This window comes from Tachyglossus aculeatus, chromosome 26, assembly GCF_015852505.1.
Source record: "Tachyglossus aculeatus isolate mTacAcu1 chromosome 26, mTacAcu1.pri, whole genome shotgun sequence".
NCBI lineage: Eukaryota > Metazoa > Chordata > Mammalia > Monotremata > Tachyglossidae > Tachyglossus > Tachyglossus aculeatus.
Genome location: NC_052091.1, coordinates 5,788,522 through 5,812,181, shown reverse-complemented (window position 1 = coordinate 5,812,181; position 23,660 = coordinate 5,788,522). Strand labels below are relative to the sequence as shown.

General features: G+C 52.5%; 1 protein-coding gene across 1 annotated transcript in view; it reads right to left on the bottom strand.

Annotated features, from left to right (window-relative positions):
• Positions 1-23,660, bottom strand: part of ATP1A3 (ATPase Na+/K+ transporting subunit alpha 3) — a 29,660-nt gene extending 6,000 nt beyond the window's left edge. Inside the window, exons 1-16 of the mRNA XM_038767404.1 lie at positions 23,493-23,660; positions 16,170-16,259; positions 15,969-16,028; positions 15,583-15,786; positions 14,515-14,628; positions 13,331-13,465; positions 13,115-13,232; positions 12,182-12,450; positions 10,843-11,041; positions 9,923-10,032; positions 9,046-9,180; positions 2,568-2,760; positions 1,912-2,087; positions 1,663-1,799; positions 1,268-1,418; positions 568-736 (exon numbers count right to left, since the gene is read on the bottom strand). Of these exons, the coding sequence (XP_038623332.1) occupies positions 568-736; positions 1,268-1,418; positions 1,663-1,799; positions 1,912-2,087; positions 2,568-2,760; positions 9,046-9,180; positions 9,923-10,032; positions 10,843-11,041; positions 12,182-12,450; positions 13,115-13,232; positions 13,331-13,465; positions 14,515-14,628; positions 15,583-15,786; positions 15,969-16,028; positions 16,170-16,259; positions 23,493-23,498 (2,266 nt within the window). The 5' untranslated portion in view covers positions 23,499-23,660. The remainder of the gene's footprint in view (positions 1-567; positions 737-1,267; positions 1,419-1,662; positions 1,800-1,911; positions 2,088-2,567; positions 2,761-9,045; positions 9,181-9,922; positions 10,033-10,842; positions 11,042-12,181; positions 12,451-13,114; positions 13,233-13,330; positions 13,466-14,514; positions 14,629-15,582; positions 15,787-15,968; positions 16,029-16,169; positions 16,260-23,492) is intronic.

Below are 23,660 nucleotides of genomic sequence, written 5' to 3'. Positions count from 1 at the left end.
GAGAGTAGAAGCCCCTATTCCCCCTTCTGCTTAAACTGAGCCCCCTCCAGGAAAACAGGAAATTTGTCCTGCTGCAGTGACAGCCCCCTCCCTACAGAGCCACCCCACCCCCCGTCCCCACACATTTCTCTCTCAGTTTCTGTGCGTCTATTTGGCTCTGCTTTTTTTAATGGTATTTGTTAAGGGCCTACTATGTGCCAGGCAGACACTGTACTAAGCGTTGGGGTAGATATAATAATAACTATGGTATCTGTTGAGCGCTTACTATGTACGCGCATTGTACTAAGAGCTGGGGTGGGTACAAGCAAATCGGGTTGGACACTGCCCCTGTTCCACGTGGGGCTCGCAATCTCAACCCCATTTTGCAGACGAGGTAACTGAGGCCCAGAGAAATGAAGTGATTTGCCCTAGGTCATGCAGCAAACAAGTGGCGGAACGGGGATTAGAACCCAGGTCTTTCAGACTCCCAGGCCTGGGGTCTACCCACTAAGCCAAGCCGCTTCCCGGCCCCGTCTGCAGCCCCCTCAGCGGCAGGCCCAGCCCCAGGGCCTCCCGGCCTCCCCTCACCCTCCTCGACGCCGGTGACGATGGAGGCGAAGTTGTCGTCGAGCAGGATCATGTCGGCCGCCTGCTTGGACACGTCGGAGCCTGCGATGCCCATGGCCACGCCGATGTCGGCCTTCTTCAGCGCGGGGGAGTCGTTGACCCCGTCCCCGGTGACGGCCACGATGGCTCCCTGCGGGGCAGGGTCCGGGTCGGCCCTCGCTGCCTGCCCACCTCTGCTCCATCCCGGGGCCCTCCTGCCTCCGCTCTCCCGCGGCCCCCAAAGTCCAGCCCCAGGACCTGTACCCTCAGGCACCCTCAGGACCCCATCTCCCACGCCCAGTACCCCCAACGCCCTCCCCCTAGCCCCCACTCTCCCAAGCCCCCCGAGATTCCTATCCCAGCCTCAGCTCTCTCAAGCTCCCCAAGGCTCCTCTCCCTAGTCCCCACTTTCCCAGACTACGCCCCCCCAAACCATGCCCTACCCCCAGCCTCCTTTCTTATCTCCCCGAGGTTCTTGCTCCCACCTCAACTTCCCCAGGTTCCCCAATGTCCTCTCCCCAGCCCCCACTCTCCCAAGCCCTTTGAGGCTCCTCTTTCCAGGCCTCTCTCTTCCAGTCCACCTCAAGTCCCCTATCCCCAGACCCCACACCCATCCAAATTCCAACCCCACTGTCCGAGGGGCCCCATGGCCCAGGCCCCGTTGTCCAGAGCCGGCCCTGACCTGTCTCTGACAGCCCTCCACGATAATGAGCTTCTGCTGGGGGGAGGTTCGGGCGAAAACAATCTCAGTGTGGTTCTGCAGGATCTCGTCTATCTGCTCCGTTGAGAAATCCTTCAGGTCCGTTCCGTGGATCACACAGGCTTTGGCGTCCCTGGGGGCGGGAGAGGGGCCAGAGAAGGCCGGGGGGTGGGGGGAGGAGGGATGCGGAGGGGATCCCGGGGGGGAGGGAGGGCAAGGAAGGGAAGAACAGAGAGGGGCGGCAGTGAAGGGAGAAGAAGAAAGATTGAGCATCCAGCGATCTCTAGGCCTGGACGAGGGTCGGCCCTCTCCCCACTGTCAGTCTGTCTGTTGGTGTGCGAGGGGGCCGGGGGAGGGTTTGACTCGGGGGTCCTGACCTGGGGTTGACCTGGCTGACGGGGATGTTGAGGCGGGCGGCAATGTCCTCCACAGTCTCGTTGCCTTCCGAGATGATGCCCACACCCTTAGCGATGGCCTTGGCCGTGATGGGGTGGTCCCCAGTCACCATGATCACCTGGGGGTCGGTGAGACAGCGAGCACAGATGAGAGGGATGGGGAGCCTTTCTCTCTTCTCCTTCCCTCCCGCCCTCTCCCCTCCCCGGGCCCGGCGCCCCCTCGATGCCCACCTTGATGCCCGCGCTGCGGCACTTCCCCACGGCGTCAGGCACGGCGGCGCGGGGCGGGTCGATCATGGACATGAGTCCCACGAAGCACAGGTTGTCCGTGGTGAAGTTGACATCGTCGCAGTCGAAGGCGAAGCCCTTGGGGAACTGCTCCTCCGGCAGGTAATAGTGGCAGAAACCTGGTTCAGGAGCGGGGGCGGGAGGGGATCAGCCCCATCCAACACCACCCCCAGTCCCTGTGAGAGCCCCCTTCTAGATTGTGAGCCCGTTGTTGGGGAGGGACCGTCTCTATATGTTGCCGACTTGTACTTCGCAAGCGCTTAGTACAGTGCTCTGCACACAGTAAGTGCTCAATAAATACGATTGAATGAATGAATGACTCTCTTTATCCCTCCCCAGTGCCGCCAGCCTCCCCGCCCCCTGGACACCCCCCGGACACCGCATCTGGCCCCAGACCTGAGTGGACAGGACACACATTCCCCAATTCCCAACAGCCTGGGGGGCAGAGAGACAGAGCGGCCCTGTCGCCCAGGCTCCTAATCTTGCCCCTTTCAACAGTCCCGGCCCCCCCCCAAGCCCCCCATGGCCCAGCCCCGTCTGCCCCAGGCCCTCTGCGACCCCAGCCCCTGGGTGCCCCAGGCCCCTCTGCGTCCCCTTACCAAGAACCCTCTCTCCCAGGCCGCCCAGTTCCAGGTAAGCATTCTGGAAAGCTTCCTTGAGCTCCTCATCCAGGGCCTGCTCCTTGCCCTGCAGCAGGATAGTGGAGCAGCGGTCCAGGATGCGTTCGGGTGCCCCCTTCATCACCAACAGGTAGCGGTTGTCATTGGGGTCTTCTGTTTCATGGATGGAGAGCTGCCGGGGGGGAGCAGGGAGAAGGTTGGTTGTGGGGAGGCAGAGGCAAGCTAGAGTCCCCCACCCAGCCCTAAGCAGACGGCTCTCTGGACTCCTCCCCGCCTCTTGCTTTATGCCTGGGTCTCCCTCTTCCAGCCTCTCCTTGTCTTGGTGATTCTTGCTCTCTCTCTCTCTCTCTCTCTCTCTCTCTCTCTCTCTCTCTCTCTCTCTCTCTCTCTCTCTCTCTCTTTCCAGGTATTTGTTAAGCACTTACTATGTGTCAGGTACTGTACTAAGCACTGGTGCAGATACGAGTTATTATTATTATTATTATTATTATTATGGTTTTCATTTTCAGGGATCGTTTCTGTAGTAACTAGAGAAGCAGCGTGGCTCAGTGGAAAGAGCCCGGGTTTTGGAGTCAGAGGTCATGGGTTCGAATCCCGACTCCCCCACATGTCTGCTGTGTGACCTTGGGCAAGTCACTTCACTTCTCTGAGCCTCAGTTACCTCATCTGTAAAATGGAGATTAAGACTGTGAGCCCCACGTGGGACAACTTGATCACCTTGTATCCCCCCAGCGCTTAGAATAGTGCTCTGCACATAGTAAGTGCTTAACAAATGCCATTATTATTATTATTATTATTATTATTATTATTAAGTGCTTATTATGTGCCAAGCACTGTTCTAAGCACTAGGGTAGATTCAAGGTAATCAGGTTGTCCCACGTGGAGCTCACAGTCTTAATTCCCATTTTACAGATGAGGTAACTGAGGCACAGAGAAGTTAAGTGACTCACCCAAGATCACAAAGCAGACAAATGACGGGGCAGGGATTTTCTAAACTTCCAGGCCTATGCTGTCTCCACTAGACCACGCTCCTCCCGTCTGTCTGCTGTCTCTCTTTCTCTCTCCTTATGTCTCATTCTCTCTCTCTCTCTCTCTCCCTTTCTTTCTCTCTCTGCCTTTCTCCTTCCAGGAGTCTCTTCACCTCCCTCTCCATAGCTCTTTTTATCTTTGTCTTCCAATATTTGTTTTGCAGATTACAAGGTCCACCAGGAAGCAGTGTGGCTTAATGGAAAGACCCCGGGCCTGGGGTCAGAAGACCTGAGTGCTACTTCCAGCTCTGCCACTTGTCTGCTATGTGACCTTGGGCAAGTCACTTAATTGATCTCTCGTTGTGATCTCGATGTGATCTCTTGTTGTTATATTGTCCTCTCCCAAGGGCTTAGTACAGTTCTCTGCACACAGTAAGCGTTCAATAAATATGTTTGACCAACTGACTGACTATTAAATGGGGATTCAATACCTGTTCTTCCTCCCCCCCTTAAATTAGGAAATCCATGTGGGATAGGGACTGTGTCTGATCTGATTAACTTGTAACTACCTCAGGAATAAGAATGTAGTAGGCACTTAACAAATACTACTATTAGTGTTATTGTTACCAGACTGACCAGAGGATGGGAGAAAGAGGTGGAGAGACATCCCCCCCCCCACCCAACCCCACTAAGGTCTGTGAGCTGGAATGAAGGGAACAGCTACTCAGGTGGTTCTTCCCTATTAGGAATAAACCTCATCCTGAGATTTGTTTACTTGCTCTGTTTGTTTGTTTATTTTTATTAAATAAATAGTGCCTGTTAAACAGCTACTGGGTGCCAAGCACTTTACAAAGTGTCCCGGTAATTACAAGATCATCGGGTTGGACACAGTCCCTGATCCCATTTGGGACTCACAGTCTAAATAGGAGGGAGTAGTATTTAATCCCCACTTTACAGATGAGGGCTTGCCCAAGGTCATACAGCAGACAACTGGCAGAGATGGGATTAGAACCTCTTTCCCACAGGTGTTTTCTGGAATATTTTTCCTGTTCAATGATCCGATGAGTTCTGCCTCATTTGTAAAATGGGGAGACGATTCTTTTTTCCCCCTCCCTCTTAGAGGCAGTGAGGCCGACGTGGCAGAGGGACTGTGTCTAATGTGATCAACTTGTATCGACCTCAGCACCTAGCATATAATAATTATAGTATTTTTAAAGCACTTAGTATGTGCCAAGTACTTTTTGAAACAGTGGGGTAGAAAGACGTTAATCAGGTTGGACACAGTTTCTGTCCTACATGGGACTCACAGTCTCAATTCCCATTTTCCAGATGAGGTAACTGAGGCCCAGAGAAGTGAAGTGACTTGCTCAAGGGAACACAGCAGACATGTGACCAAGCCGGATTTAGAACCCAGGTCCTTCTAACTCCCAGGTCTGTGCTCTATCCACTAAGCTACACTGCTTTTAGAAGAAGTGGTTAATATAGTGGTTAATAATACAGGAAATGGTATGCCATATTTGTTATTATTAACCACTAATAATATTTATTAAACAGCTGTTTGCAAAGCTCTGTATTAAATGCTTTTGAGAACACAATAGGGTTAGAAATCACTATCCCCACCACGAGTACCTCTGACACCCCACTCTCGCATCCTTCCTCCTGCTTGGAACTCCCTCCCTCCCTCCGTCAATCGCCCAGACAACAACTCTCCCCATCTTTAAAGCCTTCCTAAAATTCTACCTCCTCCAGGAGGCTTTCCCTGATTAATTTTTCTTCTAATAATAATAATAATTGTGGTATTCGTTAAGCGCTTGCTATGTGCCAAGCGCCATACTAGACACTGGGATGGATACAAGCAAATCGGACTGGACACAGTCCCTGTCCCACGTGGGGCTCGCAGTCACAGTCCCCATTTTACAGAGGAGATGACTGAGAAGAGAAGTGACCTGCCCAAAGTCACACAGCAGATGAGTGGCATTTTGCCTACTATCTAAACACTTGCTTTTACACATATCCATCTTTTCAGACTCCTTCCTATCTGCATATTATTTTTTGTCTTTATCTTCCTGTAGATTGTAAGCTTCTTGAGGGCAGAGACCAGTTCTCCTCTGGACTGTAAGATCGTTTTGGGCAGGGAATGTGTCTGCTAATTCCGTTATTTTGTACCCTCCCAATCCCTCAGTGCAGCACGTAATAAGTGCTCAATAAATACCACTGATTGATCGATTCTGCTGCTAGGGAACCCTTCCAAGCACTTAGTAGAGGGGTCTGCGAACAGTAGGAACTCAACAAGATAGATGTATCTATGAACTGGGGGAGGGCGTTAATTAATCATTGGATCATTTTTATTGAGCAGCTACTGGATGCAGAGCTCTGAACTCAGTCAGTCAATAGTATTTATTGAGCCCTTACTGCATGCAGAGCACTGTACTAAGAGTTTTGGAGAGTACAATATAACAATAAACAGACACATTCCCTGCCCACAATGAGCTTAGAGCCTAGAGGGCGAGATAGACATCAATATAAATTAATATATATATATATATATATATATATACATATATATATATAAATGAATATAAATTCAGAGAAGCAGCGTGGCTCAGTGGAAAGAGCACGGGCTTTGGAGTCAGAGGTTATGGGTTCAAATCCCAGTTCTGCCAACTGTCAGCTGTGTGACTTTGCGCAAGTCACTTAACTTCTCTGTGCCTCAGTTACCTCATCTGTAAAATGGGGATTAAAACTGTGAGCCGTGGGACAACCTGATCACCTTGTAACCCCCCCAGTGCTTAGAACAGTGTTTTGCACATAGTAAGTGCTTAACAAATACCATTATTATTATTATAAATAAAAAAATTAGCAGATATGGACATGAGTGCTGTGGGGCTGGGAGGGGGTGGGGCAATGAATAAAGGGAGCAGAGGATGGTAGAATTAGTAGACATGATCTCCACCCTCTAGGACTGTACGATCAGGTGGGGGAGACAGTCACTAAAATAAATTACAGGTAGGAGGAAGTAAGAGAGCCTAAAAATACGTACATAAATGCTCCGGGATGGTGGGAGGGAGTAGGTGATGGGGAAGTGACAGTGGTCGGGGGAAATCCAGTGAGGAGATGAAAGATTAATCAGGGAAGGCCTCCTGGAGATGTGAAGTGGGACAGAGTTCCAGGCTAGAGGGAGGGGGTGAGCAAGAGGTGGGTGGGAGACGAGGAGCAATGAGGAGGTGGCCTTGGGAGGAGCGAAGCTGGGAGCTGGGGTGGAGTGGGAGAAGAGAGTTGGTCAATAGGGAGGGAGAAAACTTATGCAGCACTTTAAATCCACCCGTTGGGTGTTTCTGCTTGAAGCGGAGAGGAATGGGCAACCAATGGAGGTTTTTGAGGAGTATTCAGAACTACTGAGTGTGATCTTACTTAACCCCCATTGCGGGCAGGGAGCATATCTATCTATCAACTCTATTATATTGTACTCCTCAAAGCGCTCAGTACAGTGCTCTGCACAAGGTCAGAACTCAATAGGCCCCATTGCTTGACTGACAACCCTGACAATTTTACCGCGAGCCAAATCCTTTTTACCTCCTTCCCCTGATTTTCCCATTGCTGTAGATGGCACTATCATCTTTCCTGTCGCACAAGCCCTTAACCTTGGCGTTATCCTAGACTCATCTCTCTCCTTCGACCCGAATCTGTCACTAAATCCTGTTGGTTCAACTCTCACAACGTCGCTAAAATCCACCCTTTCCTCTCCATCCAATAGTAATAATAATAATAATAATAATGATGGCATTTATTAAGCGCTTACTATGTGCAAAGCACTGTTCTAAGTGCTGGCACTGCTACCACGTTAATTCAAGCATTTATCCTACCCCACTTAGATTATAGCATCAGCCTCCTTACTGACTTCTGTGCTTCCTGTCTCTCCCCACTCCAGTTCATACTTCGCTCTGCTGCCCAGATCATTTTTCACCAAAAACGTTCAGTCCATGTTTCTCCACTCCTCAAGAAACTCCAGTGGTTGCCCATCCACCTCCTCATCAAACAGAATCTCCTCACCATTAGCTTTAAAGCACTCTATCACTTTGCCCCCTCCTACCTTACCTCACTGCTCTCCTACTATAACCCAGTGCTCTCCTCTAAGGCCGACCTACTTACTACACTTCGATCTCGTCTATCTCGCCGCCGACCTCTCGCCCACGTCCTCCTTCTGGCTTTTAACTCCCTCCCTCTTCACATCCGACAGACTCTCACTCTCCCCACCTTCAAAGCCTTACTGAAGGCGTATCTCTTCCAAGAGGCCTTCCCCAATTAAGCCCTCATTTCCTCTTCCACTCCCTTATCGCTCTTACACTTGGATGTACTTTCTTTCTTCACCCCTCCCTCAGCCCCACAACGCTTATGTCCATATCCGTATGTCCATATCTATAATTCATTTATTTATATTAATGTCTGTCTCTCTTCTAGACACTAAGTTCATCGTGGGTGGGGAATATGTCTACCAACTTTGTTATAGTGTACTCTCCCAGGACATTAGTACAGTGCTTTGCCCACAGTAAGTGCTCATAAATATGACTGACTGATTGATACCTATTTGTAAACAGAAGAAGTCCCTGGGGGCCTTATGTAGCTTCTTGGGGTCCCAATGTCAGGGTGGGGGTGTACTGGGGGGAAACCCCTTTGGAGGGTAGACCCTGGACCAGGTGGGAGAATGGAGTCCATCCCAAGACTGGTTAGTGGGTGGGGAGGGGAGCGAAGGGGGCCAGGAAGCATTGAAGACTTCAAGCACGAGGACTGTGGCGGGGCTCCAAATCATCTCGAGGGTTGTTCTGGCCATGAACGCTCCTTGGACGGAGCAGGAGGGCTGAGAGTGCCGAAGCCAGACAGAGGAAAGAAAATCCTGGAGAGCCGTGCCCGCTGGGCCAGGCCTGGCACTAGCTCAGAGAACAGACGTTCCTCCAGGAATTCCAGCCTGGAAAGCCCCGGGCACCAGCCAGGACTCTCCCTGGACACCGATTGGCTGGACAGATGGAGGGTCAGCATGTGGGCGCGGGGATAATCTTGGGAGCCCAGCCAGCCACGGTCCCCTAGCTGATCTCCCCGGAGGAAGGGTCGTCGTCAGTCCGTCAGACCCAGCCACCTGAGGGCCCGGGGCCCGGCTGATTTGTCTGTGAGTCGGTCTGGGGGTGACCAGTGGGCTTTCCGGCTGCCTCCCCAAGTCCTCTCGGAGTGTGGGGAGGAAGGATGATGGAGAGGGAAGGGGACAAAGCCTCCAGCTGGGGGTCCTTGGGAGTGGGGACCAGGCAGGTTGGGATGGAAGGAGTCCCTCCTGGTCCCAGTCCCTGTGTCTCTCTCCTTCTGCCTTCACCCCCAGACCCTGTTTTCCTCTCTGTGCCCTCTTCACTCACCCCCAGGTCCTGGTGTCCTTCTCTGTGCCCTCCGTCCTCTCCCCTCATCCCTCCTCCAGCCCCCCAGCTCCTGGCCTCTCCTCCCCGTACCTGGTACTTGTTCGTGGAGTTGAAGGGGATCTCGGCCACCTTCTTGTTTCTCTCCCTCATCAGTTTCACGGAGCCGGACGACAGCTCGATGCACTTGAGGAGCGCCGACTCGGAGGCGTCACCCGCCACGTCTCGCTGCAAGGGGGAGACAGACGGATGCGGTCAGGGGGACACGGGGCTCAGGGTCAGGGGTTAAGGTGTGTATGTGGGGGTCGGATGCAGGCCCAAGGGGTGGAGAGTGAGTGTGTGGGGCTTGGGGAAATCCTAACCCGGATTGCCTGTATCCACCCCAGCGCTCAGTACAGTGCCTGGCACATAGTAAGTGCTTACCAAATGCATTAATTATTATTATTATTGATAGGAAGATCTGGGAAAGGGTTAGCATGACGGCAGGCACGAATGGGGAAGCAGGGGCACAATCATGAGACCCCGCCAAAGACAGAGAGGAAGAGAGAGAAAGGGAGACGGAGCAACTGCAGAAGCAGAGATGGAAAGAGACAAACGCAAGGCAGAGAGGCAGGTAGGGTGAGGAAGGAGAGTCGGGGGTTCCTGAGCAGATCAACCAATGGCATTTATTGAGTGCTCACTGTGTGCAGAGCACTGTGATAATAACAATAATAATGATGCTGTTATTTGTTCAGTGCTTACTACGTGCCAGGCACCGTACTAAGCACTGGGGTAGATACAAGATCATCAGGTTGGACTCAATCCCTGTCCCACGTGGGGCTCAGAATCTCTATGGGAGAGTGCAATACAACCGAGTTGGTAGACAAGTTTCCTGTCCACAAGGAGCTTACAGTCTAGATGTAGATGGTGGGCGGGGGGTTTAGGAAGCTTACAACAAAGGCTGGGTTTTTTTGGGAGGGGGGAATCTCACCTTGAGCACGGGGATGTTATCTTGGCCTCCCTTGAAGACAGCTCGGTTACAAAGCCCAGCGATATGAGACAGGGCCACCCAGGTGTGTGAACTCTTGTCAAAAGAGGTTCCTGGGTGGGGGCACAAGAGGCGGGGGGTGGGAAGGTCAGGTCAGGTTCCGGCCCTGTTCCTGCTCTTCACACTCCCTATGACCCAGAAATGGTTCTCCTTCTCCAGCCCAGTCCGCACCCTCCGCTCCTCTGCCACTAACCTCCTCACTGTACCTCATTCCCTCCCGTCCTGCCATCGACCCCCTACCCACGTTCTCCCCCCGGACTGGAATGCCCTCCCTCCACACATCCACCAAGCTAGCTCCCTTCCTCCCTTCAAAGCCCTACTGAGAGCTCACCTCCTCCAAGAGGCCTTCCCAAACTGAGCCCCGCTTTTCCTCTCCTCCTCCCCATCCCCCCGCCCTACCTCCTTCCCCTCCCTACAGCACCTGTATATATGTTTGTACAGATTTATTACTCTATTTTACCTGTACATATTTACTATTCTATTTATTTTGTTAATGATGTGCATTTAGCTTTAATTCTATTTGTTCTGGCGACTTGACACCTGTCCACACGTTTTGTTTTGTTGTCTGTCTCCTCCTTCTAGACTGTGAGTCCGTTGTCGGGTAGGGACAGTCTCTATATGTTGCCAACCTGTACTTCCCAAGCGCTTAGTACAGTGCTCTGCACACAGTAAGCGCTCAATAAATACGATTGAATGAATGAATGGTTATCCGGACTCATCCAGGGCCCCGACTGCTTCTCCCCCGGCCACCCTCCCACCACTGACTGGACTGGTCCTCGGCCTTCTCCCCCCCAGCGTGTCTGCTGACCGTTCTGGTCCTCAGTCCCCTCCCTCGGCCCTCCCCCCGGGGCCCCCCGGCTGACCGGACTGGTCCTCGGTGGTGTCAGCCTCGTGGATCTGGTTGTCGAACCACATGTGGGCAACAGTCATGCGGTTCTGGGTGAGAGTGCCAGTCTTGTCGGAGCAGATGGTGGACGTGGAACCCAACGTCTCCACCGCCTCCAGGTTCTTCACGAGGCAGTTCTTGCGCGCCATACGCTTGGCCGTCAGAGTCAGGCATACCTAGGGGTGGAGAGGTGGGGAGAAGGGTGACAGGGACAGAAGAAGGGTCAGGGAATGTTTCTATCAACTCTGCCATATTCTACTCTCCGAAGAGCTTAGTACAGTGCTCTGCGCACAGTAAGTACCGCTGATTGATTCTCTCTACACTCTAAACTCATTGTGGACAGGGAGGGTGTCTATCAACACTGTTATATTGTACTCTCCCAAGCTCTTAATATAGTGCTCTGCACACAGTAAGTACTCAAAAAATACTATTGATTGATTCCCTCTAGACTGTATGCTCGTTGTGGCAGGGAATGTGTCTACCAATTCAGTTATATTACTCTCCCAAGCATTTAGCACAATGCTCAGCACACAGTAAGCTCTCAATTAATAAAATTTGTTGATACCCTCTAGACTATCAGATTCTTGTGGGCAGGAAATGTGTCTACCAATTCTGTTCTAGTGTACTTTTCCAAGTGCTTAGTTCAGTGCTCTGCACACAGTAAATGCTCATTCACTCATTCGATCATATTTATTGAGCGCTTACTGTGTGGAGATCGTTCTGCTAGGCGCTTGGGAGAGTAATATAACACAATTGGTAGGCACATTCTCTGCCCACAATGAGCTTCAGTCTAGAAGGGGATAAATACCATTTATTGATTCCCTCTAGACTGAAAGCTTGTTGTGTTCACAGAACGTGTCTACCAATTCTGTCACATTCTGCTCTCCCAAGAGCTTACTATGGTATTTGTTAAGCGCTTACTATGTGTCAAACATTCTTCTAAGCGCTGAGATAGGTACATATTAATTAAATCACCCACAGTCACTGTCCTGTATGGGGCTCACAGTCCAAGTAGAAAGGAGAAGAGGTATTGAATCCCCATTTTACAGTTCAGGAAACTGAGGCCCAGAGAAGTGAAGTGATTTGCCCAAGGTGCACTGTAGACAAGCAGCAGAGCCGCGATCAGAACCCAGGTCCGCTGACTTGAAGGCCTGTGCTTTTTCCACTAGGCCACACTGCTTCCTGTTGATTGATTGACTGATTGATTGATTCTGTCCTGAATCCAACGCATTCCCCCCGTCACTTCCCGGACCCCTGAAACTTCCCTCAGCCTCTGCTCCCCTCCCTAGACTCAAGGGTGGGGTCCCAGCCCTTACGGTGACAGTGGCCAGCAGCCCCTCGGGCACGTTGGCCACGATGATGCCGATGAGGAAGATGACGGCCTCCAGCCAGGTGTAGCCCAGGATGAGGGAGAGCACGAAGAAGGACACGCCCAGGAAGACAGCCACCCCAGTGATGAGCTGGATGAAGTGCTCGATCTCTATGGCGATGGGTGTCTTCCCCACCTCCAGCCCTGATGCAAGGGTGGCGATCCTCCCCATCACTGTCCGGTCTCCGGTGGCCACCACGACGCCCCGGGCCGTGCCTGAGGGAAGAGGGAAATGGGGTCAGGCTGGGATCGAGAACCGCTACCAAGGGTCCTGTGTGACCACAGCGGGTCAAGTGACGAGACCCATCCTACAACGGAAGGAAATCCACTGCCTGCCTTCTCCCCTCCGAATACCCCCTCTCATCTCTTCCCCAGGAGCCTACATTTATTTCAGAAAAGTGGAGGGGCAGAGAAGGCTGTTTATAGCTCTCCTGGATAATTAGGTCATTTTAATGGTATTTTTAAGCGCTTACTGTGTGCCAGGCACTATACTAAGCGCTGGGGCAGATACGAGGTTGGACACAGTCCCTGTACCGCATGGGGCTCATGTCTTAACCCCCATTTTACAGATGAGGTCCAGAGATGTGGAGTGACTTGCCCATGGTCACACAGCGAACAAGTGGCAGAGCTGGGAGGAGAACCCAGGCCCTTGTGATTCCCAGGCCCTGGCTCTTTCCTCTAAGCCAAACTGCTTACCTGACCTTCCCTCTCAAAATATGGGCACTTTGGTCAGTCCAGACGTGGTACCCAGAAGAATCCGGCTCCTGGAAATTATACTCCCAGGAGAACGGTGAAGGAGATGGGCCGTGGGGTGAGGCTGAGGCTGGAGATCCTTCAGCCCCCAACACTCTCCACCGCCAGGCCCACTCCCTCCACTCACCTTCCACGCAGTTTGTGGAGAAGAAGGTGATGTTTCGTGTCTCCAGGGGGTTGTCGTGGGTGCAGTCCGGGGAGCGGGTCTGCGGCTCCGACTCTCCCGTCAGGGAGGAGTTGTCCACCTGGGAGGAGAGGGGAGAGGGAGGGTCCCACCAGGCCAGGGATTGGGGGGTGGAGGGGAGGAGGGCCCGGGAGGCGGGGCGAGGGCCCGGGGTCTCACCTTGCAGCCGTGAGCGGAGATGATGCGCAGGTCGGCGGGGACTCGATCTCCCCCCTTGATCTCCACGAGGTCGCCCACCACCACCTCCTCAGCGTTCACCTGCATCTTCTCACCCTCGCGGATCACCAGGGCTTGCTGGGGAAGCCCGGAGAGGGTGGGAAGCCTCAGGGACGGCTCCCCAACCCCTATTGATTTATTGATGTTCATCTTCCCCTCTAGACCGTAAGCTCCTTGCAGGCAGGGAATGTGTCTGTTTACTGTTCTATTGTACTCTCCCAAGCGCTTAGTACAGCGCTCTGTGCACTGTAAGCACTCAATAAATATGACTGTTGACTGTTTATTTGTTTTGATGTCTGTCTCCCCACTTCTAGACTCTGAGCCCGCCGTGGGCAAGGATTGTCTCCATTTGTTGCTGAAGTGTACTTCCCAAGTGCTTAATACAGTGCTCTGCACACAGTAAGCGCTCAATAAATACGACTGGCTGACTGTTTGTTTTGATGTCTGCCTCCCCCCTTCTAGACTTTGAGCCCGCCGTGGGCAGGGATTGTCTCCATTTGTTGCCGAAGTGTACTTCCCAAGCGCTTAGTACAGTGCTCTGCACACAGTAAGTGCTCAATAAATACGACTGAATGAATGAATGAATGACTTCTCACTCCCTTCTCCTCCCGGGTTGCTTCCTTGGCTCTCTCAGCCTTCTCGTTGTTTTCTCAGCCCCTCCAATGATGATAATAGTAATAATAACAACAACAACTCTTTTATTTTTCTATTACTGATATAATATTGCTATATGATATAACAACTATTATATTGGACTCTCCCAAACGCTTAGTAAAGTGCTCTGCACGCAGTAAGCACTCAATTAATCGTCTCTGTATGATGCCAATTTGTACTTCCTAAGCGCTTAGTACAGTGCTCTGCACACAGTAAGCGCTCAATAAATATGATTGAATGAATGAATTAATTAATACCACTGATTGATTGATTAATAATGATGATTGAGGTATTAAGGTTTGGCTCTTACTACGTGCTAAGCACTGGGATAGACCCACGCACCACACTGCCCTTCCTCAGCCCTTCCGCCCCCTGCTCCTCCTCATAATCATTCCCACTCCTCAACTCTTCTTCCCACCTCAAGCCCCTCCTCTCACCCCAGCACCGTCCAGATTTCCCCCACCCCCACTCACCTGGGGCACCATGTTCTTGAAGGATTCCATGATCTTTGAGCTCTTTGCCTCTTGGTAGTAGGAGAAGCAGCCAGTAATAATGACAACAGCAGCCAGGACAATGCCCAGGTACAGCTAGAGGGAGGAAGTCAAAGGTCAAGGCCTGGCTGAGGGCCACTTCTACCTGGCAACCACTGCCCAAATTCCAGGAGTGGGGCAATTGGGAGAGGAGTAGAGAGGAGATCGAAGAGGGAGAGATGCTGGGACAGAGGCAGAGAGATAGAGCGACACACACAGAGAAACACACGCCCACAGACAGAATAGGATATTGTGTGAGTATGACTAGCGTGACTCTCTTTGGAAGGGGTATCTTCAAGTTGCCTCTTTCTGCGTGTATGTCCCAGGAGCACGGGTGCCCAAATGTGTCTCTGGGGATCTGTAGTGTGGGTGCTCATGTGTGCCCATGTATGTTCATGGGTGTCAATGGGTTCTGTGCCCAAGGGTGCCCACATATGTCCATGGGTGTCTGTGTGTCCAACCATGGGTCCCGTGCCCAATGGTGTCCATGTGGGTCTTTGTGGATCTGCCACTCTGGAAGCTCGTTGTGGGCAAGGAACGTGCCTGTTTATTGTTCTACCGTACTCTCCCAAGTGCTTAGTACAGTTCTCTGTAATAATGGCATTTGTTAAGCGCTTACTATGTGCAAAGCACTGTTCTAAGCGCTGGGGGGGGAAACAAGGTGATCATGTTGTCCCACGTGGGGCTCACAGTCTTAACCCCCATTTTACAGATGAGGGAACTGAGGCTCAGAGAAGTTAAGTGACTTGCCCAAGGTCACACAGCAGACATGTGGACTCTGACTCTGACTCTGACTCCCAAGCCCGGGCTCTTTCCACTGAGCCACGCTGCTTCTCTAATTACTCTGCGTAATTAAGCGCTCAATAAACCTGATTGAATAAATGAATGAATGAATGAATGAATGAATGAATGAGTGTCCCTGAGTGTTCCTGTGTGTTCATGGCCCCCGTGCCTAAGGACTCCCACGGTTGCCCTCCGGTGCCCGCGTGCGTGGGTGTCCACGGGACTCACGTTATCCCCGGCAGGATCGTCTTCTGTCCCGGCCTGGATACCGTAGGCCAGGAAGCAGAGGATCGCCCCGATCCAGAGCAGGATGGAGAAGCCCCCAAAGAGCTGGCGACAGAACTTGACCCACTCTGGGGTGGTGGGAGGCGGAGTCAGCGCGTTGGGCCCGTCCCGGGCCAGAATCTCCTGGGCTTTGCTGTGCGTCAGACCCTGAGGGTGCAAATGGGGCTCAGGCCACCACTCATCCTTCCTGGCACCCAGGAGTCCTGTCCCCCTCCCTTCAAGAGGGACCCAGGGGTCCCGTCCTCAGTGCTCTCTCTCCTCGTGGAGGACCCAGGCATCCTGTCCCCACTCCCCTCCCGGGGTCCAGACTGTCTCTGCCCCTCACTCACCTGGACACAGTCGGTGTTGTATTTCCTGCAGACTTCTTCCACCGACATCTTGTGCTCTGTCTGGGGGTGGGGGGCAGAGGCAAACGAGAGATGAAACCGAAGTCCGTGGGCTCCATGGCGATGGGAAGGGAGAGGTTGGGGAGGGGCGGGGTGAGGGTTCAGCTGAGGTGGGATCTAGGCGAAGAGGGGGGTGGACCTTACCATAGCCACTTCCTTCTTCAAGTCGTCCAGGTCCTTCCTCTCCTTGTTGGCCTTGCCCTTCTTGGGGGAGTCCTTGTCATCCTTTTTGTCCTGCGAGATGGCGACACGATAGCTGTCAGAGCGGCTGGACTGCGGGGCGAGAGGGGGCTGAAGGGGGAGCCTCCCTTCCCCCGCCCTCCTGGGCTGGACAGCTCCTGGGGACTCACGGCAGGGGTTTCCCTTCCCTCCCTCCCATTGCCTATGGGCCTCAATTTGTCTCTCTTTCTCTCTCTCTGTCTCTGTCTGCCTCCCTCTTTCTGTCTCCTCCTCCCTTTCTGTATCTCTGCCTCTCTGTCTTTGCCTCTCTCTTTCTGTATCTGTTTCTATGTCTCTGGCTGCCACCCTTTCTTTTTGTCTCTGCCTCGATGTCTCTGCCACTCTCTCTTTCGGTCTCTGTCTCTCTATCTCTCTGTCCCTCTCTGCCTTTCTTTCTGCCTCTGCCTCCCTTTTTCTCTCTCCGTTCATGTCTCTATGGCTCTCTTTCTGTCTGCCTCTCTCTTTCGGTCTGCCTCTCTTTCTGTCACTGTTTATCTATTGGTCTCTCTTTTTTTCCCCCTGTATCTATTGCGGTCTCAGTGTCTCTGTCTCTGTCTTTTTAGCCCAACCCGATTTTGAAGTGTCATGTCTACCTGGTTGTCTCTCCTAGCCACCCTGATCTCTCTGAGGAAAAACACACACTCAAGGCACCCACAGACAGAGAGACAGACAGACACATACATACATTTGCACAAACACACCCATGGAAAAATAAACCCAGAAGCACCTGAGCCATCGGACACAATCATCACAAGGGCATAGAGGTGCAAAGATGCAGACACAATCACAAATGCAGGCACCTTCATACAGACACCCCTGGGACACACCTAGACACACACACACACGCACATACCTGCACACACTCCCAGTCAGACACACTGAAGCACTGAAGACACAGCAGTCGGTAGGATACAGGTCTGCACTGACCCAGGTGAGGTCGTAGACCATGGGCCTCAGTTTCCCTGTTTGGCTTTGTGAAGTCCCCTTGGTAGCTATTCCCAGCCTGCCCAAGGAAATGCCCCAGAGCCCAGCTCTGCCCCTTGGTCCCTTTGGGATGTCACCAAAGAGAGGGGAAAGGAGCCTGAGATTGCCAGAGACTGGGGGCAAGGGGGGATCCAGTGCTGACTGTGGGGGACGATAAATGATCCGAAATAAGGAACAGTGTGGCTCAGTGGAAAGAGCAAGGGCTTGGGAAACAGAGGATGTGCGTTCTAAACCCGGCTCCACCACTTTTCTGCTGTGTGACCTTGGGTAAGCCACTTAACTTCTCTGTGCCTCAGTTACCTCATCTGTAAAATAGGGATTGAGACTGCGAGCCCCACGTGGGACAACCTGAATACCTTGCATGTGCCCCAGCGCTTAGAACAGTGCTCAGCACATAGTAAGCGCTTAACAGATACCATAAATATTAATATATAATATAAAGGGGACTGTAGGCTTGCTGAGTCGGGGGTGGGGACACAGGCGAGAGGGGAGTGGGGTTGAGCAGAGGGGCCGGTGTGGTTGTCCCCACTCTCCTCAGCCTGCCGGGGCCAGAGCTACCTAAAGCCTGGATCAGCCCCTAATCCAGGGATGTGACCTTGAAAAAGGAGAGAAGTTGGGGGTGGGGAGAGGGAAGGTGGGAGGAAACGGCTCCTGAGCTGCACTCCCCAGCACCAGGGAGAGAGGCAGAGACACACAGAGCTAGCGCCAGAGAGGCACAGAGAGAGAGAAAAGCAGAGATAGAGAGACAGAGACAGAGAGGGATGAGAGAGGCCCAGAAAAACGAAGAGGGGCAGAAACAGAAAGACAGTGAGAGACACAAACACCCCCCTCACAGAGATCAAGAGAGACAGGTAGTCAGAAGAGAAGGGGGGGGGGGGAGAAGAGGCCGGCAAAGACCAAGGGGAGCAGGAAAAAGAAAGAAGAAGGAGGAGGAAAGAAGGAGGAGGAGGAAAGAAGGAGGAGGAGGAAAGAAGAAGGAGGAGGAAAGAAGGAGGAGGAGGAAAGAAGGAAGAGAAGAAAGGACTAGCAAGACTTCAGCCCTGCAGCAGCATTGCGGACCCAGGAGGGCTGAGGCTGAGTCCAGCTCCCCGTTCCCAACCTTTCCTCTTCTACAGAGGGGTGGATGGTACATCAAGTGTTAATAGACTTCCTTCTCCCCCGACACCCGTGCCCCCCAAACCCGTGTCCCCACTTTACGTGGGGGAGAAAGAACAGAGACCCAGAGATCCAGGGTGAGGGAACGGATGGGGTAGGGGAGATATTCAGAGCTCCCTCTTTATAGATATACGGTATTTATTAAGCACTTACTATGTGCCAGGCAGTGTCCTAAGCTCTGGGGTAGATACAAGATAATAATGATAATGGTATTTGTTAAGCGCTTACTATGTGCCAAGCACTGTTCTAAGAGCTGGGATAGATACAAGGTTATCAGGTTGTTCCACATGGGGTTCACATTCTTAATCCCCCTTTTACAGATGAGGTAACTGAGGCCCAGAGAAGTTAAGTGATTGCCCACAGTCACACAGCTGACAAGTGACTTCAGGTTGGACACTGTCCCTGTCCCATATAAGGCTCACAGTCTTGATCCCCATTTTACAGGTGAAGTAACTGAGGCACAGAGAAGTGAAGTGACTTATCCAAGGTCATACTGCAGACAGGAGGCAGAATTGGGATTAGAAGCCAGGTCTTTCTGCCTCCCAGGGCCCGGGATCTAATCCACTAGGCCACGCTGCTTCTCTCCTGCTCTCCCCACCAACCTCCCAACCTCTCTCCCTCCTTCCCTTCCACCCCAGGAAGCTGAGTGTGGTGGAAAATCCACAGAGGAGGGTTGCCGGGGCCGAGGGGTCGGACTCTTGGCTTCCCGGTCCCAGGTTGGGAGTTGGGGGCTGGAGGGAGCAGTCCTAAACAGGGAGAGGGGCAGGATAGAGGGAGGGACCCGGGGGGGCCTCGTTGCTCTGCAGACCCCCTGGGGTGGAGGTAATCAAGCCCCCTCCCTCTCTTGCCAAATGCCTAGGATGATGATGATGATGGCATTTGTTAAGCGATTTCTATGAGCAAAGCACTGTTCTTGTGCTGGGAGAGATACAAGGTGATCAGGTTGTCCCACGTGGGGCTCACCATCTTAATCCCCATTTTCCAGATGAGGTAACTGAGGCACAGAGAAGTGAAGTGACTTGCCCAAAGTCACACAGATGACAAATGGCAGAGTCGGGATTAGAACCCATGACCTCTGGCTCCCAAGCCCGTGCTCTTACCACTGAGCCACGCAGCTTCTCAGGAGAAGCAGCGGGGTGGGGAAGGGTTAGGCCCTAGAGGCTCCCTGTGGGGTTTGGGAGGACCCATGTGTCGGGGGGGGGGGGTCTCCCCATTCCTCAACTGCGCTACTATGGAGCCTACTGGAATCCCAGTGTCTCCCACCCAATCCCCACCCGCAGGGAGGAAGTAGGGCTCAGGACAGGGATGGGAAGGAGGGAACGCTGACCCTGGAGGACTGGGAACAAAAAAGCCAGAAGTCGGGGGTAGGGGTGGGGAGGGGGCCACAGGGCCGAGGGGCGGCCAGGCTGGGGGAGACGGAGCAAGTCGGGGGGCCAGACAGAAGCCCAGACCTCCCCCTTCTGCTCTCCTCCTGCCCAGCCGGTCCAGTCTCGGAGTGGATACTCTATCTCTCCTCATGTCTCTCTGCCTTTCTCTGACTGTCTCTGTCTGGGACTTTCTCTCTGTGGGTCAGTCCCGGGTTTTTTTTCTCTTTGGGTGTCTCCTCCTCACCTGTCAATCATCGGGTCTCCCTAATCGATTTCTCTTAGTGTTCGGGTTTCGTTTTCCACCGATCCGATTCTGTCTCTTTCTTTGAGTCTCCGTTTCTCTGGGTGTCCCCCCTCACCCCGGCCCAGACTGTAAGCTCATTATGAGCAGGGAACATGACTGCTAATTATGTTGTATTGTACTCTCCCAAGTGCTTAGTACAGTGCTCTGCTCATAGTAAGCCCTCTGTAAGTATGATTGACTTATCGACCTCCTCTCTGGACCTTTGATTCTGTCATCTTTCTATCTCTCTTCCTCTTCTAAATCTCTGTTTTTGCATTTGTCTCATTCAGAGAGATATTTTTGTCTATTTTTTGTGTATTTCTGTATCTCTGATTCTGCTTCTCTGCATCATATCTTATCTCTCTGCCCCTGCCCCATGTCTCCTTGTCTATGTGCCTCGGTGTTTGTGTGTCTCTATAACTCCCTAACCCTGTTCTCTTTCTTGATGTCTCTTGATCAATCAATCAATCAATGGTATTTATTGAGCACTCGCTGTGTGCAGAGCATCGTACTAAGCACTTGGGAGAGTACAGTGCAGTTGAGTAGCTTTGCCCACAAGGACTTTGCCATTTCAACCTTTCTCGCCTCTTTCTTTTTTTTTTCTTTTGGCCAACTGATTCCCTGAAGACCTCCCAGTTTCTCCCTCTTACTTTCCGCATCTCTTTATTTTGGCCCACCTTTTTTTTCAGTGGTATTCCTTACGTGCTTATTTTGTGCCGGGCACAGCACTAAGCGCTGGGGTAGATTCGAGATAATAAGATTGGATGGAGTCCAAGTCCTGCGTGGGGCTCAGTCTTACCCCCCATTTTATAAATGAGGAAACCGAGTCACAGAGAAGGGAAGTGATTTGTCCAAGGTCACACAACAGGCCAGTGATGGAGCTGGGAGTAGTGGCCAGGTCCTCAGACTCCCAGACTCGGGCTCTTTCCACTAGGCCATGCTGCTTCACTGGGACGCTGTCTCTGTTTCTCTGACCCTATCTCGTCTGTCTTTTTTTCTGAGTCTCTGTTTTTATCTCTTTCTTGATGTCTCTATCCTGTGTCTTGTGATCTTCACCTTTCTGGGTTTTTTCCAAGTTTCTGCTTTCCAGTTGTCTCTGTCAGTCTCTGTCCTTCCGTCTGTCAGTCTCTGTCTTTCTATTTGTCTCCGTCTCTGCCTTCCCATCTGTCCATGTCTATCTTTTCACCTGTCCCTGGAAGTCTCTGTCTTTCTGTCTGTCTGTAGCAGCCTGTCTTTCTGGATCTCGCTGTCCATCTCTGTCTCTCCTTCCTTCACATCTTTCTAAGTTCGTTTATCTTATCGTCTTCCTCTGTCTCTCTTTCTCACTGGGTGATTTTTCTGTTTCATCCTCCCCTGCCTTTCACTTTCGTCTTTGAACCTCTTTATTTTTTGTGTATCTCTTTCTTCTCTCATTGTCTCTGTCATCAATTCTGTTTCCGTTTTTCTGTCTCTGTGTTTCTCTTTTCTGTCATTCTTCTGTCTCTTGCTGCCTCTTTCCTTGGGTCTTACTGTATCATTGCATCCACCTCATCCTTCTCATCTTCCTGTCTTTGTTTCTGCCTGTCTCTCCTCTCTTTCTCCCTCTCATCTTTAGTTATTCTCTGCCTTCTCTCCTCCATTTCCCTTTCCCTAATTCTTCAGTCTCTGCTCGTTCCCTCTGTTTCTCCTTGTCTCACTTTCTCTGCCTCTCCCTATCTCACTGTTTCTCCCTCCCATCTTCCATCTTCCCATTTCATCCCTATCGTCTATCCTCCAGATTCCCCATCCTTTCTCTTCCCATTCCAACTAATCCGACCCATACCCCCATCCCACCTTTCCTCATTCACTATTTTCCCACTTACCTCGACCCCACCCCAATCCCTACTCCTCATTCCCATCTCACCTATTTTAAATCCCCCCTTCCTCCTGTCCCCACTGTCCCCTTCATCTCCACCTCTACCTGTCTCTCGTGTCGCCATTTTCCCCCATCCCCTTCTCCCCATTCCCGTTGTCTCTACCTCTCGCTCCCCGTCGCCTGAGCCCCCTTCCTCTCATCCACCCGTCGAGCCAGGAAGAGTGGGAGAATGGCTAGAGAGCCACCCAAATGGACAAGGCCCCTAGGCTCCCCCCATAGACTCTAGAAGGACGCCCGGACACTGACAAGGGCACAGAGACACCGACACCCTGCAATTTGCACACTCACTCACACAAGACTCACTCGGGAACCCACACCTATAGTCCCCTCCTGGCACCCTGACATCTGCTCACACACACACACAATCACAGTCTGACTCTCCCCACCAGCACACCCATGTCTATGCCCATTCACATCCCTGCCAGAGCCATGTTGGTCAGTCAGATGTCTTCCTGGGACTGTCCCCTCCCTTTTCCTCCAGGTCCCTCCAGCTGATCTTTCCAGCCCCTCGCTTTCCCCAGCCCCCGGTCAGCCCTCCTCAACTGCTCAGGTCCACTCTCGTCAGTCTCTGGCCTCCAGCCCCCCAGCCCTGCTCCCTCAGGTGTCCAGTGGGAGACCCCACAGCTCGGGTCTGGCCGCAGTGCAGAGCTCTGAGCCCCAGGGACAGAAGGGACGGCCGGAACGGGAAGGAGAGAGGGAGGTCACGGATAACTGCAGGGTGCCCCTCCCCCAATCCACCAACACCCAGTGCAGGGGGAGAGGAGAGAGAGCACACACACGCATAGACACACACTCACACACACACACACACACACACACACACACAAATTCACTCAGACAGACTTTCACACAGGTGAATCCCAAAGAGCACAGTGTTGCACACACACAGACACCCATCGAGATACTACATGCACACACAAAGACGCACACACAAATACACAGGAACAATCCTCCCACTCGCAGTCACATACAGACATACCCAATAAGGTTCACAGTCACGGGTACACAGTCGCAGACACATGCAGCCGGCCCAAAGTCACTTACAGAGATTCAGAGGTGCACACAAAAGGACGATCCCACACGAAACGACAGGGCTCAGCCATATACACCCGCAGTCGCACGCAGTAAACACAGTCACACACTCAGGCACAGTCGCAGTCTTGCTCGGTGTCACCTAGACATAGACCATTATCCACATACCTAATCCCAGTCACGCGTACATTTCGAGTCACACACGCATACCAACCCACACCCAGACACATACCAACACACACAGGGACGCACTGACGGACACACTCGAAGACATAGACGCAGGCATTTAGTCACCCTCAGACGTACATCAGCTCAGAGACACCCCTGTACACACAACCGCTCACAGCTCCCACACCCAGACAGACACCCACACACGACACATACCAACACACACAGGGACGCACTGACGGACACACTCGAAGACATAGACGCAGGCAGTCATCCTCAGACGTACGTCAACTCGCAACCATCACAGCTCTCACACCCACCCACCCACACTCACACGCCCGCCCCCTCCCACCCTAGATACCTACCCCCATCGTGGCGCCTTCTTGGGGAAAGCTTCAGGGGCGGGGAGTGGGTAAGTGGGAGGGATTTGGGGGGGTCTCAGTGAATTTGGGGGCTCCCCGGGGTGTTTGTGTGTCCGAGTAGGATGGTCGGGAGGGGGTGGGTGGGGGCCGCCGGATCGGGGCTCAGCACTG